Source organism: Drosophila elegans, unplaced genomic scaffold (assembly GCF_018152505.1).
Source record: "Drosophila elegans isolate 14027-0461.03 unplaced genomic scaffold, ASM1815250v1 contig_520, whole genome shotgun sequence".
NCBI classification, from domain to species: domain Eukaryota; kingdom Metazoa; phylum Arthropoda; class Insecta; order Diptera; family Drosophilidae; genus Drosophila; species Drosophila elegans.
The window spans coordinates 3641337-3656547 of NW_024545903.1; the positions used below are offsets into that span (position 1 = coordinate 3641337).

Sequence of the window (15211 nt, forward strand, 5' to 3'; positions counted from 1 at the left end):
AAACATTTAATTATTAAGGTCCCTGAGGTTTGGCCTAGATTATAATATTTTATTTTGATTTCTTTTATTTTATAGGAAACATAAAATGTGAGTCAGCTCGAAAAGTATGCTTCTTCAAGTTCAAGAGCAGTCTTCAAGTTCGGAATTTCTTATCTGCAGTTGACTTAGAATTAGCTACTGTTTCCTGATTTGCGCTCAACTGCATTTCCCTACATTTCGCTTGCGATTTCAGTTGAATTTTAATTTTTATTGTGTACGGTTCTTGAAATCCACTCGGAATGGAATTTTATTTTATACTGCTGATCATTATGCTGAATTCAGCCTGGTCCATTCAAGTTGTTTCGAAAGCAAAGACCACCAAAGCTCCCTTAAAGGAGGTATTACCCACAAATCCTAATGTTACGCAAATCGCCAATGTCACAGTCGCTCCGGAAAAACTGGCGGAAGTGCACATCGATCAACATAAGACAATACGCATTAGTAAGGGCGACTTGGATGATCTCCTGGATGTTTACATGGAAAGAATAGCTGAGAGTGCCGCCACGATCAAGGACAAGGAAAACGAGATTAACAAACTGCAAACAAAGGACCAAACGGACGATGAGTTGCTGCGCAAATTTGAAAATCTCACACAGGCTTGCAGTGCCCAGAACTCATCATTTACGGCTGCCCTTAAAGATAAAGATGAAAAGATCAGGGAGCTGGAACAAAAAGTGAAGATATACGAGACGAGGTTGAAGAGAAAACAGCATGTACTGACTGAACTGAGAAAACTGAATACCTCGAGTGCTCTGCTAATCGATCATCTTAAGGGCAAGGTTGTATATTTCGAGGGGAAGTTCCGGGAGAAGAAGGACGACTTGCTGGCGGATTGGGAGGCGGCCACCACGACTTGTATGCCCTATGGTCGTTATCCGGGCATTCACCTGATCCACCTGCCCGGATTCCTGCCCTTCCTGGTTGCCTGCGAGGGCCAAACGGCCGCCGGACCCGGCTGGTTGTCCATTCAACGCCGTGTGGATGGATCCGTGAACTTCTACCGGAATTGGGATGCGTATAGTAAAGGATTTGGCAAGCTGAACGGCGAGTTCTGGATCGGATTGGAGAAACTATACCGCCTGGTCACATCACAGCCACACGAACTGTATATCAGCATCAGGAGATTCGGCGGCGAGACGAGCTATGCCCACTACGACGACTTCCTTATCGGCAGTGCGGAGGAGGGCTACGAACTGAAGCTGCTGGGTCACTATCAGGGCAACGCCAGCGATGCGTTGCGCACCCACGACAAGATGAAGTTCTCGACCTTCGACCGGGACAACGATGCCTTCACCCACATGAACTGTGCGCAACATCATCAGGGAGCCTGGTGGTACGACTTCTGTTCCCGCAGGTAATGGGGTAAAAACAAGAAATATTGTTACACTTTATACACTTCATATATCATCAAAGGTCATTGCTTTCTAAGATTAGATATTAGAATATAGAATGAGTGACAAATATATTTGAAAAATAGCACTATTGCCATAACAATCTATCAGTACGGATTTTTTCTTTGATCTACCAGCAATGATAAATAAAAATAGAATTTTCAGTCACCTATTAAATTATCAACTCAGATATGTGACAATGATGTTTTTATCTTATCAAAATAATACTTTTAACTCAATAAGCAGACCAATTGATAGAAAATATGACAAAAATTGGTGATCAGCTTGCTATCTCTTCTTTTTTGGGAGACTTAACTTAATAGCTAAACGATTCATTCATTCAAATAAATTTATTCTCATTCTTATCTTTAACATTGGTTTTTAAAAAATTTAATTTTTTTGACAACACTACACAGAAAAACAAATATACAAGAAAATATAGACGTTTGATGGAATTCGGATTCGTTTTGGTCTTGATAAGTTCGAGTAACAGAGAGAAATCATAAAATTACCAATTTTAAATATCTTATTTACATTAAATGTAAATGAAACGTGTTTATTGACCTGTGAATAACGAATTGTAACTGGCAATTTTTATATGTCCGTCTGTCTAACTGTCTGTATGAACGTCGAGAACTCGGAATCTACAAAAGCTAAAGATTTTGGATTTAAAATGCAGATTCTAGTTATGCCTACGCAGCGCAAGTTTATTTCAAAATCTGGTCACGCCCACTCTAACACCCACTAATCGCGAAAGTCTGTCGTATCTCTCTGAGACATTTTAGAGTCCGCCTATTAAGCTTTATAAGTTTATTGAATCTATTATTATTTTAGAAGGCATCAACCATAAATGTAAATTTGTTTGTAGATGGCGCCACCCTAATATTTGATTGTTTTCTGAGGCAAATTTATTTTGAATTTATTTAGCTGAGTAAAAGGTATCTAAAATTCGTGATAATCGACTAAGAGTTCCGTTTTTGTTTTTTCAATGTACTTTTCAAATCTTAAATATTATTTAAATTATCAATTTTTATTCCAATTCCCCTCCGCAGCAATTTGAATGGCAAATACTTCAAGGGCGAGGTGGACAATGCCCAGAGCATCTACTGGGAACCGTGGTACAGCTTTCGATCCCTGAAGTCCGTGCAGATGCTCATCCGTCCCAAGAGCCAAATGGAGCTGAAGGACCTGCTCAAGGCAAAGCGAACGCCCAGGAACCCAAGTTAATTACCAAAGTCAGTTAATTTTAACTATGTTTGTATGTATATAAATCTCACTTGGGTGCCAAAACCCATTAATGTATCTTCTTTGCGACAGTTGATTGGCTTTCGATTTTGTTTGTGGCCCTGTTCATTGGGTAATTACTTTGTTACAGTTCACTGCACATCGCTCTAGACTTTTTGTTTGCTTGAACACACACCCACACACACACACACAAGTCATTGGGTGCAATTAATTTTCATTTTCCGGCGTACTCGTAATTTGCTCTGTTGCAAAAATTTAATGAAATCTAATTGAGTGTGTGTGCATTGGGCCGATAAAAATGAAATAACTCTGGATGCTGGCGAGATTCCTCGATCGCATATTTGTATTTGTCACTTGCACTTTCATCGGGCGACTGGAGCCGCTCAATTGGAGTCAATAAACGTTCGGTAAATAAGCCAAAGGGGGCGGTATCTAAATTAAAATCGATTTACGACTTTGGCAAAGAGTTATACATGCCGGGCAATACTTGATCCAACTGGCTATAACCAGTTGAAGTTTTTTTTTAATATTCTCAAATTTCTATTCTATAAAATTTATTAACATTCCAAACTGACCAAATGACTTTGCTTAATGCATATGTATGTATATTTTTGGTTTCACTTTCAATGACTTTGGGTTCTGCGACTCGTAAACCAGTTACAAGCGTGGCTAATCGTCTGATAAAGCTTACAGAACTTGAAAAGCAACACACTTGTGGCCATTTATCAGACGCTCTTGAACAGCAAATAAATATTGTACATTACTTAGTGCTAGATTAACGATATGATAGGTACACACTATCTGTAAGTACAGGGGCACACAACTAACTCCTTACGATTGCCCTGCAAATATTGTGAAGTGCCGAGGAGACAGGTTCTATTCCGTTTGGCCATCGGAGCTGTGCTCCCGCTTCTTGTGCCATCGCAGGCTGGCGAACTGAGCGAAACGCTTGCCGCACGTGCTGCACTTGTACTTCTTCACCGCCAGATGCAGTTCCGTGTGCTTCTTGAGGTTGCCGTAGGTGGTGAAAGTCTTGCCGCACACCGTGCACAGATGCTTACGGATCGCCCAGTGCGAGTTCATGTGGTCCGTGAAGCGATTCTTCTCGTAGAATCCCTTCGCACAGATGGGACAATGGAATGTCGACTGATTGAGATGCCGTCGCCGGTGGATGTCGAAGAAGGACCAGGTCTTGAAACTCTTACCGCACAGGTCGCAGATGTATGGCCGTTCGCCGGTGTGGGTGCGCAGGTGGATGGCCACCTCCGTGGAGGTGGCGAATCGCTTGTCGCACTGCTCGCAGGCATACGGGAAGTCCCTCCGATGCCGCCTGATATGCACCGTCAGGTTGCAGGGCATCTGAAAGCCCTTACCGCACAGTGTGCAGATGAAGGGCTGGGTGCCATCGTGTCCGGATCGGTGCATCTTATACTGGTCGCAGGTCTTGACGAGCTCCGAGCATATGTCGCAGCGGAAGGGACCGAGGTTTTGGTTGAGGAACTCGGCCAACTTGGCATGCAGCAGGGGCACACTGCTCGAGTCCATAGATTCAGTGAGTATCTTACGTTTCTGCGCCGAGAAGTCCTTGCGCAGTTCGAACAAGGTCTTCTCCAACTGCTCCAACGAGTGTGCTGTGCGAAAGGTGGTGTTCAACTCGTCCAGCATTTGACCCAAGGCCTGACCACGGTAAGCATTCGACCTGAAGTCCGGATGGTCCACATCCCACAAGGCCGAGTAGTTGCGATAGATCTCCACAAACTGCAACTGATCCTCGCAGGTGGAAAACTGTATGCAGCTGGCATCAATGAACTTGGTCTTCTGGTTCGTCTCCACCACGCCGACCTTCTGGAATATAAAAACAAGTTATTTTTAAGCTATTTAAGCTATTTAAGCTATTTAAATGAACATAAACCACTACCTTGCTGATCTTGTTGAAGATCTGCTCCTGCAGTATGGGCTGCAGGAACTCCATGTCATCGTAGCACCACAACTTGGGCAGGTACAGACCCTTGTGCTTGATCACCATGCGCAGCTCCTTGCGGTAGCGGGTTCTCAGCTTCTGGATCTCCTTGTAGCACTCCTCGCCGCTCAGCTCGTAGTTGAGCTCCTCCTGCAACTGGACGGATATCTCGCGGTACAGATCCTTCTTGCAGCAGCTGCTAAAGTCATAGTGCTGCGGATTCCACAGGCACTCCAGCCGCTTGAATGCATCCAGAATGAAGCTGAGCACCTCGCGGTACAATGCTGATTTGCTGCAGGATTCTGCATCCGTTTCGCAGGACTTTTCGCTTTCAGTGCCCTCATTGGAGATCTAAAAGGATTAAAGAGCTTGTATTTTCTTTATTCAAGACAATAAAAAGTGGGTCATGAGAGTACATGCCTTGGCCTCCCGTTCGGCTCGCCGGTTTTCAATGACGCCCCTGAGGAAGTGCATCCTGTCGAAGTACCACAGCCGCGACTTGTACTTTCCGCCCAAAGCATTCAGTTTGCTCAGTTCGCGACGGTATCTGCCCTTGAGCTCCTTCAGCACTGCGAATATCTCCGCCCCGGAAAGCCTTTTGTGGCAGACGCCCTCCAGCGGAGCAGCCAGCTCGCCGTAGACACTCCGCTTGGCATTGTACTTGTAGTCCGGATGACGGGGGTTCCACAACTTCTCCGCCCGCTCATATTCCGCCAGCAAAGAGCCAACGAATTCACGATTGCGCTCCAGCTCACGTCGAGTTTTCTGGAATTAATCAAATATTCGAATAACTTAAAGAGTAACAGCAGACTTTGTCATATATATAGTTACAAATCACTTAATATAGTCATGCAAAAATTACAAACATTATCATTTTTTTAAAATAAGGAAAGCATCTAAGTATTTTAATATTAATCATATATTGAGTAATATTTTTTAATATCACACAAAAAATAATCATTATTTGTGAACAAATATTTTTTTCGGTCACAAATTTTTTTTTCTTTATATAAAGCTAACTTATAGTTAAAAATTAAAAACATTAGCGAAGTGGGCTTTGGAATTTGCTCACAAATAATTATTAGTTTCTGAGCATAATCAATAAAAAACAAAAAAAATAAAATTAATAATCATCGCGGATTTGAGAAAAAAAAATATTTTAAAATAGTGTATACATTAAGAAAGATTCTTTTGATTTACTATAAATTTGAAAAAAATAAAAATAAACAAATTTTACAAACTTTTAAAATTAGACTGTTTAAAACAGTGTTTTAACATTTTCCTAAAAATAGCATTAAATAGCATTAAACTCAAGTAAAGCATTATGCTTGTTAAATTGGTTACTGCAATTAAAAGTTTTAAATTGCCATCAAAGTCAAGCTTTATTGTACCTATGTATTTAAAACTGGATTTAATCTGAGTAAATGTTTGAAATGTTGTAATTTAATATGAAAATGAAAACAAGAAAGCGATATATTTTAAGAGGAGATTTAAAACCAAGGCAAATACAATTTTTGAATACGTAGCTCGAGTTGGACACCCCCCAAAATGTTCTGATCGTGTGAAGATCGGTTGTTGTTTACTCACCGATTGGAAATCCACGCAACTCGCAGTGCTGCTCGTCGGCGATGTGGGCGGTACTGGGGTGGGGGGCGTGGCAGGCGGCGTCAGTTCCAGCACGTTCTTATCCAATTGCTCGCTGGTCTGCTCCTCTTCCACCTCCACATCCAGTATATCTAGCATATCCACCATATCAACCTCCTCATCCTCCTCCAAATCTTTTGCATTCTCGTTTTCCGCCTGACGAAGCTTGCGCTGCATTGCCTGCATTGAGAGAAGTATAAATATTTCGCATAAATAAATAAATTTGTAACAGTTGCCATTGGTGGAGTGTCTGTGAGATTAGCAGTGCCCGGCCACATGATCTTGCCCTGGGTTTATCGTAGAGCTGGAAATCGTACAAACAAACAGCAGTGGTAAACAAAAAGGGAAAGTCTGCCCTTCGGTTCCCTCGCTCTCGATACTAAATTCTCGATTCTCAATTCTCGATTCTCGAATATCAGCGGCTATTGGCCTTTGTGTCGTCGTCATTGTTCTTATCGCAATTGCATATGGGCCGACTTCTATATTCCCATATAATATATATATTCTCCGGTATTTGCATGTGTGTATCCATTTGTTTGCCCCTTTTGTTAATTTGTTTTGGTTTTCGCTTGAAGATGAGCGTATTAAGTACAACATAGTACTTCCCCCATAACTACTCATTAATCGTATTTTGCAATTGTTATACTGCCCAAGAATTGAAGTCTATGAATAATTCAAGGGCATCTGTCATGCATTAAGTATAGTTTGGATTACTGGGTGTAAGAAGTTGTTGGGTAGATACTCAAGTCAATTCGAAAGCAGCTTACAACATATAGAGATATATTTACAAATTTTATAATATCCGATTCATAAAGTAGATTCGAAAGTACACTTTGAAGAACTTGGATACCTGGGGTGCTTTAAGTTTATCGCTGTGCCCAGAATGGAACCCGACCTACCCTCATATACTTGAAAACTGATGTCGATAAGGTCCCGCAATACCAGTACCCTAATTAAGAATTCGCGAGACCCAAATTAAAACCGAATCGAAATTTGTTTTCGCATGCAAATGTTTTGTTCTGACAAACATTGCATACGGTATTCCGTATACGATGAGCAGTTCTAACCGGTTCCCCATTGAAATGCGTGGAGTCAAACAAAACTTAATATGCCCCCTAAAAAAAAATTAGGAATGTTTATTTTTTCAGTAATTATTCATTGATGTTGATAATTTAGAAAAATAAATCTTTGCCGTAAAAATAAATAAATTCATGTAAGAATTCACTATAAGAAAGGGTGTTTAAATATTTGCTTTAGTTGGTTTTTTTTCAAGTATTTTGTTTGGCCATAATTGGTAATTGAAATTGACGCCTGATTGTCTTGAAATTAAGGCAACCCGCCAGTGACCATCACAAATGTCGATATTTTACTCCGTCAATACATTCCAGTTTGTATTAGTCCCCCAAGTCCACCCACAAAATGTCGATAACACAAATGGGCCTAGATAAAGTGAAACGCGTTCCAAAAGCATTAGGAGTTATTGGAGAGTTGTAGTTAATGTTTTCTTTATTAGGTTTGCATTTATTGATCCAGGCAACTAATAGTTCTGAGAAAATATTTTTATTCGAGAAAAATGAATGTAATATTCTTTGAAAAAGTTTTATGGATAACACTTATTTACAAAAACAATGGAACCTTATTTCTGTTAAAGCGGCTACTGTTGTGTCCTAAATATACCCTATTAATCAATGGTAAAAACGGGTTAATGGCCCAAAAGGCGGCTGATTAATCGAATGGCATTCCATCAGACACAAACCACCAACCACCAACCACCAATCATTCAACCATCGAACAGCGTACTGACCTATAGCGAACAACATGAAAACTAACATCACTTTCCTGAGCTAATTGAATAACTGAAAATTGCAGAATGGAAAATACGGGAAAAAAGCACGCAGAGCCTTGGCCCCAATTAAAAATGCAATTTCAAACGTCGAAATGAAAGTTGCGCGCCCTCCTCTCTGGCAAAGCGAGCGAAAACATTTCCATTTCGAGCCACTGCAGCTCCAACCGGGGTTACACCCACTGGAGGACTCAAGGACCCCAAACCACTCGACGCCCTGCGGAAAGGTGAGCAGAGTAAACCCATTAAAACGCCCACCGCTCCCTGCTGACCCTGCCAAACCTTGACGTCGGTGTCGGTGTCTGCCTGGCAACAGGAAATAGTTCCATACCGCCAGCACTGCATTCCACATTGCATTGCACATCCACATGGGTTCATTTCTTTCCATATTGAGTTCAGTAAATGCTTGAACAGCTGTTTTATATCATATTTTTTCATCTATTCTCCTGGTATTTAAATGGTTAGGGTATGCAGAGGGTACACATTTTGTTATACCACTGTTAGAAAATGCTTAGATCTAGTAGCTTTTAGGGTTACACACAAACGCTTGCTTTTATTTATCTTTTTTAGAGGTACTATCGTTGCAAAACTAGTTTTTAAATCAGGAAAAGCAGGTAATTTTATTTCATTTTATTTATTTTTCATTTAGCAGATTTTACTTTGTGAGAGTAGTTAATTTATTCCTTTTGAAGTTTATAAATTAAATATATAATAAAAGATTTAATTTAAGAATTGCTTTATATATATATATTATTTATAGCATACACCCTATAAAATATATACCCCCTTGTTTCTAACACAGAAACATAAATTATTTAAAATACATATATACATAATCATAATATTTATGAAGTTCAGATGTCAATAATTTTGGGAGCAACAAGGGTATTTTAGTGCTAGTTTTCTCCATTAAACTCTCCCTTTTTCTATCACATTTTCACATATTGGCGCAACAAAAGACCCAGCCATTTGTCGACCGGAACGGGGCAAACAAAGGCTCGTCTACGTCCACCTACGACTCGCTGACCATCGAAAGTTGGTTTTGTCTCTCCACGATGGACAGCCGAGGTGGCCCTTAAACCACCTAGACAACCACCAATTGTGGGGTGTGGCTGGTCGACAGCCTTGTCCACCCAATTCACCGCACTCCGCCCGAGTACGTCCGGAATTGTCCGGGGAGTGCGTCACAACTTGTGTTTACCGAACACGCAATTGAAATAATTGATCCAGTTAACAAAATTGCATAAAAATTCAATAAACAAGACCAGCAGCGCAGTGTGTTCCCGGGTGTACTTCTCTCGATGTATGTATATTGAAACCCGATCGCAGAGCAATCTTATTGAGTTAGTTGAGTGTTTTCCCCCTTTATGTTTATTTATACATTTTTTTTCAATCGAAGGGGGTCGAAACTGGTCGTTAGAACTGTCTGAGTTTTGAAAGGCAAGCTCAAGAAGGGAAAATAACATAAAAGAGTGAAATGGATCAACCGATGAAGCCATAAATCGATATTAAGCCACAGAATGTTTTTGTAGGAGTTCTAAAACGCTGAACTTTAGACTTTTGGGTTCCGTTCTTTAGTAAAAAAATAAGTTGGTAATATTGAAGCTTTCCCTATCAATGAATAAATAAGAGCCCATAAAAAAATAAATTTATATTATTAATTTTATTATTTTATTAGGTCATATACACGATTGCCTTCATAAATGAGACAAAAGAGAATTTAATTTATTAAAAAGAAACTTGTCAAACTCGTAAGTAGTGTTGTTAGCTAGTAACACAATATAGTTAACTTCTTTGATTAAGCGCACTTGCAATGCGGCCCATATCAAAGTCGGGAATCCATGGGTCAAACAAGGCCAGTCTAGACCAATTCTGGGTGCGAGCAGCTGCGTCATCGTCTTCTTCAATTAAAAGCTATTGTTTATTGCATTTGTCACCATGCAAGACAATAACAAAAACAATAAGAATAACAATAACAATATGCGGGCAGCGCCAATCAAAAATGCCTTTGATGATGATGCGATGCGATGCGATTCGATGGTAAGATGCTACGAATTAATTGACGAAAACTCTTATTTCAAAACATTTTAATTACGAAATGGTGATTATCGGATCTGCTCCGACCCCGAGCGAGTGTCAATTATACGAGGAATGTGGAACACACATGCATATAGCGCAAGGGCCTGATCCATGTGCAAATAAAAGATTCATGGGAAAGCCCATTAATACACCATCTAATACCATTGTAAGGCTTTGGCCTCAAATGGTGTCAGTGCCTGTTCCTACGGCCATGGTTGATTGCAAGTTTTCGGTTCTGTGTTTTGTTTTTTTTTGTTTTTTTTTTTGCCGCAGCTCTGTTTGATTTGCGGCCCAAGGGAGGGCTTTAATTGATCGAACAGCGGCTTTCGGTAAGCGCCTGGTTTTCCATATATGTACGTAGGTTTAGTTCCCATTTTTGTATGCTATATAAAATTATGCCCCCGCAAGCCGTATGACAACGAACAAAGGCAAAACGACGACGACGACGACGACGACATGCAAAATCCGGGAGAACACGAGACTCAAATGTAATAAAGCCAACGTGAGCTAATAAATTATGAAGAATATTTGTTTTTTTTTTTTTTTTTTTTTCACGCAACCCGTGGCAGGGTTTCGTTTGCTTTTATGGCCAAGCATAAAACTCGTCCACGCCCTGATGGAATTGGCATGGAAGCCCACCGAAAACGACGAAAAATAAACCGATAGGAAACCTTATAGAGAGCACACACACACACACACAGGAACCGGGAAGGCAAACAAACAAAGCGAAAGCCAGATTCAAAGATAATACGGGGGCATTAAGTGCAATCAATTTCTGACAAAAAAAATAAAATGCGCTCGCCTCTGTAAAACTTTAAACAAATAACTTTTTCAGTCCGAGTCAGTCACAAGGCTGCATTAATTTAATTAGACTGATTGTAAAACCTCCTCAGCTGATCGATCAGAGTCGACTTGCGGGTGGAAAGCCACCAAAAGTCCGCCTGCCGAAATGTTTAGTTAAACTTGTTAATTATTTAATACGCATGGGATGTGGCCGATAAAAACTGAAGCAGTGCCTGTCAACATGTCCTCGTTTTTTTTGTTTGATCATGATTAACGTCCACATAAATCGAACCGACCAGAAGATTTTGAAATGCTGAAAACGAATTATCGCCTGGGAAGATAATAAACGAAACGCATTGATATGACTTAAGATTAGATTATGGACGATGATATATGGGAGGGTTTCTCAGTGCACTCACAGCTTTGATTTTAATGGATTAGTAATGGTTTAGTGGTCCCCAACTAGTTGTCTGATAATAATAATACGATCCAACACAAACAACTAATCGATTTCCAGGGAAATCGACTTAGTATTTTAGTGACATATAACTGGGCATTATTCAGTAGCCATTCCAGCCAAATCATCGCCAAACAAGTGTATTTCAAGTCGTCGCTCAACTGGGACAATGATTTATAGGCTGTGAGGGGTTTTATGGCAGGTGCTCTAAAAATTCCAATTTACAAGTGTTTAAATGAACATTAAAACCTCCTTAGTTAAGTTCCGTCGTGCTTTCTTATCTCTAAGCCATTTTCAATAGCCGGCAAATATCGACAAAAATCTAAAAATTATTTTATTACCCCCAATAGCGATATGGGCGGTGAGTTTGTTGGAATGATAATGGTCGAGCGGAAGGGGGAGGGCTGATTGGGTTGTCTGGGTCGGGCGACGACTTCCACGATCGATCGATCGATCGATCGGACGTATGTATCTTAAATTACTTAAAGTGGCGAGAGCAACGCGTCGTCGATATTGCATATGGATATATAAATCATAATAGGCACAACGCTAACAACAAGTGGTTTGAACAGGAAACCGAGGCAATTGCTAAGAGATTTCGATTTATGTTCGTAAATCAGCCAAAAGCGGAATTCGCTTATTAGCAAAATAATTTTATTTTCACTCTGCTGTCGCTATATCCTGCCCCACTGTGGCTAGCGTTATGTCTACGAATGCCTACCAAATCGAAGCTTAGATAATACTCCCCTATTTGTTTACCTCTTTGGGGTCTAGATAAAGCTCCATGTCGGCCGACAAGCTTGCCCAAGGCTGATAATGGCACAACCGAAAAAAAAAGAAGAACAACGAAATTACCAATAATTTGTATTGCAAGTGCCGTGTACGCAGCCTACGGGCAAATACATAGAAAATCATTTTTATCAATATTTCAATTTGTATTTCCGAGAGAACAGCTGAATTCCCCGGATATCGAGTGGACGATAATAATAACCGACATTCTAACAGTCTGCTCTACGAAAAAACCATTATTTGTTGGACTTTTATCTGGTCGATAATGACAACAAATGCATCCACTTTACCCACTCATATTTATTCGTACTATTTTCCTTTAATTATTATTAAATTATCTCGTGTGTGGACATATTATTTATTGGCATTTACATTACGTCAACGGATCTGGCCTATTTTTGGCCAAAAGAAAACTAATAAGACTGCGTCACGTCAAATTATTGAAGATTTAGCAAGATTTTTCATCTTTTGTCTGGATGCCTTAAAATTTGATTATCACATTGCATTAGTTAATAGTATTGGTACATATAAATTGCCAGAAATGCCTGTCAAAGCAAAGTCTAACTTATTGACATTTTAAGTACCTTTTTTAACAGAAAAATAAAATTAAATGTATAGGTACATAAAAACATTGCTTTAAAAAAACACAAAATGAGTTAGTAATTGCCATACAATGTCATACATTAAAGACGGTGTCTCGAAACTCTGCGATAAACATATGTATTTATATCCTAGGATATGTGACACCATCCACAAGTTATTTACAATTTTACCATATATGCCGCGCTGACATAAATAATCGTTTTAATTACCATTTAATAGGCATTTATTTTTAAAATCGGCCACGGAGCAAAGGCCTCCGCCAAACAAAGAAAATATGACAAGCTGTTTTCCAAAACACTGAATGTTTGTGTCCCAAATATCGAGTGTTTTTCAGCCCCATATCTATATGTATGTATATTTTTTTTTAGCACATAAATCGCTTTGAACGTACAACAAAAGATTTGGTTGTTTTTTTTTTCCGACCCAGACATTTTCATGTCCACAAAAAATGGAACAAAACAAAAGTGGAAACCTGAAGAAAAGGCTGAAAAATTGCGTCGCGTTGGAACACAGAAAAAAAAAATCATCGAAAATAGCAAGGTAACTGACAGACTGACAAACTCACAGATTGGCGAACTGACAAACCAGCCCCTCCAAAATAAATAAAGAATATATAAAAACAAAAAAGTCCATGGACGGCAAACGGGACTTAAAAAGGGGAAGACAAGAAGAAATGAGAAGCATGAGCGCGCAAAATGCGCGACACACTTTTTGCTCAATATTTTGTGTTGTGTGCCATTGCGCCGTTATTTTGAAGGTCAAGTGACCAGGGGAAACCTTCTCCGGAACTTGCTGCGCCCACCGCCCCTCTGCTCGAACCCTCTCCCTCCCTCACTCCATCATGCTGACAGCAAACGGAAAGCCGTTTTGCATTACAAAATCGCATGAAAAAGGGGAAAGCAAAAACTACAGACAGTAAAATACCGGTATGGGTACATTGTTAAGGTATGATTTATGCGCAAACAGATCTTCAAGTATTTTAAAAAGATCTTAGGAAAAATGTATGGGATTGTTATAAGGCCATATATAAATTTTTAGTTGTGAAATTTTAAATATTTATCTTTTACATATTATAGAAATATTAAATATTAATTCAAATTTAAAAACGAAGATATTCATTTGAAGCTTTGAACAGTATATAACATATTTAGTTTTAGACAACCAAATGAACCGCGATTTCTTCAGAATATTATGAACAAATCGAACAATAATTAAAAAATATTATTCTGTAAATTTTTACATTAAAATTTGTTTAAAACTGAATATTCAAAATTTAACAAACAGCCACAAAATAGTAAAATACTTCTTTTAAAATACAAATATTTTTAAACTCAAAGAATATTTTGCAATACTAACAACATAACCATTGAATGTTTAATTTTGAAGGCCCTTTACTAAAGCAAATACAAGATTAACCTTAACATAAAAAATCAAAGTGTTTGTAATTAAAACACTTTTTTTTTTGCAAAAGAAATTGTTTCGAATTGCAACTGACTAATTTAGCAGGTGTTCACTGTGACCTGTGGGAATAGGCAGCGGTGTTTGGTGATTAACTTACCACGCGTCGTGTCTCGTACCGGGGCAGTGAAGTTGGTACCGCTGGTGGTGGGACGGTGGGCGTGGGCGGAGTCAGCGTAACCACCTCGTGCATTATGGAGAAGGGATCCAAGTCGAAGGACTGCAGACAGTGGCCCGGCAGTTCGTCCACCGAAATGTCAGCGGAGGGTGGAGGCGAGGGTGGCAATGGATTTTCCACCACATAGACCAAGTCTATTTCGGGTGTTTGGCATGGCGCTATATGCAGTGCGGGAGTCGGTGGCACGAGGCTCATCAGCTGGATGTCCAAGTCCGTCGCCGCCGTGGCCGCCTCCCAGCTGCCAGATTTCTTGTGGCCCTCCTGCAACGGATACATCTCCGGACAGTCGAGCTCCATGATCACCAGATCGGTTTGGGTCTGCTGCTGGCTCCTCTCCTCGCCGGACTCGTAGCGCCGCCTCATGTCCTGGGTGTGCTGCACCCGGATGTGGTCCATGAACACGGAGAACTGCAGGCAGATCGCCGGACAGAAGGCGCAGTTGAAGCCGAAGCTCTGGACGTCCGGCGAGGCGGTGATTTCCCCGCATTTACGGAAGAACGCGTAGTCCTCCAGCTGCCAGTTGGAGGACTGCGACTCCGGCAGCGGCATCATGACTGGGCTTCACTTGAGGCTTGGGTCCACCACCCCACACACAAATCTAGGAATTTTTGCAATTTTTTTGGCGCACTCGCGGCGAAGCAACTTGCGCTGAACGAAACCAATACGCGGAGCCTTCCGATTCGACCTGCGATCCAAACAACCGGCAAATACAAAATGCAGTGTGACCGAGGCGGGCGCCTTC

General features: G+C 40.4%; 2 protein-coding genes across 3 annotated transcripts; one reads left to right on the forward strand and one right to left on the reverse strand.

Moving 5' to 3' along the window:
* Positions 1 to 278: 278 nt before the first annotated feature.
* Positions 279 to 2657, forward strand: LOC108145484 (fibrinogen-like protein 1). Its single transcript, XM_017270940.2, has 2 exons — positions 279 to 1393; positions 2483 to 2657. Exons 1-2 carry the CDS (start codon positions 279 to 281, stop codon positions 2655 to 2657), a joined length of 1290 nt encoding a protein of 429 aa, XP_017126429.1.
* A 502-nt stretch (positions 2658 to 3159) lies between these two features.
* Positions 3160 to 15184, reverse strand: LOC108145483. Of its 2 annotated transcripts, none has more exons than XM_017270939.2 (5): positions 14392 to 15184; positions 6223 to 6459; positions 5056 to 5400; positions 4594 to 4986; positions 3160 to 4517 (listed from the first exon to the last, which is right to left on the reverse strand). In XM_017270939.2, the coding sequence occupies exons 1-5, from the start codon at positions 15019 to 15021 to the stop codon at positions 3552 to 3554; spliced, it is 2571 nt and encodes an 856-aa protein (XP_017126428.2). In that variant the 5' UTR covers positions 15022 to 15184; the 3' UTR covers positions 3160 to 3551. The 2 variants fall into 2 exon arrangements, with proteins under 2 accessions (XP_017126428.2, XP_017126427.2); XM_017270938.2 differs by having other exon boundaries at positions 3160 to 4520.
* Positions 15185 to 15211: the final 27 nt, after the last annotated feature.

Bases quoted from the DNA above. Each gene is read 5' to 3' on its own strand.
- LOC108145484 (XM_017270940.2), top strand. From the start codon at position 279: ATGGAATTTTATTTTATACTGCTGATCATTATGCTGAATTCAGCCTGG. The intron at 1,394-2,482 runs GTAATGGGGTAA...TCCCCTCCGCAG, and splicing joins TACGACTTCTGTTCCCGCAG to CAATTTGAATGGCAAATACT.
- LOC108145483 (XM_017270938.2), bottom strand. From the start codon at position 15,021: ATGATGCCGCTGCCGGAGTCGCAGTCCTCCAACTGGCAGCTGGAGGAC. The intron at 6,460-14,391 runs GTAAGTTAATCA...CTCTCAATGCAG, and splicing joins GGTACGAGACACGACGCGTG to GCAATGCAGCGCAAGCTTCG. The intron at 4,987-5,055 runs GCATGTACTCTC...TAATCCTTTTAG, and splicing joins GAGCCGAACGGGAGGCCAAG to ATCTCCAATGAGGGCACTGA.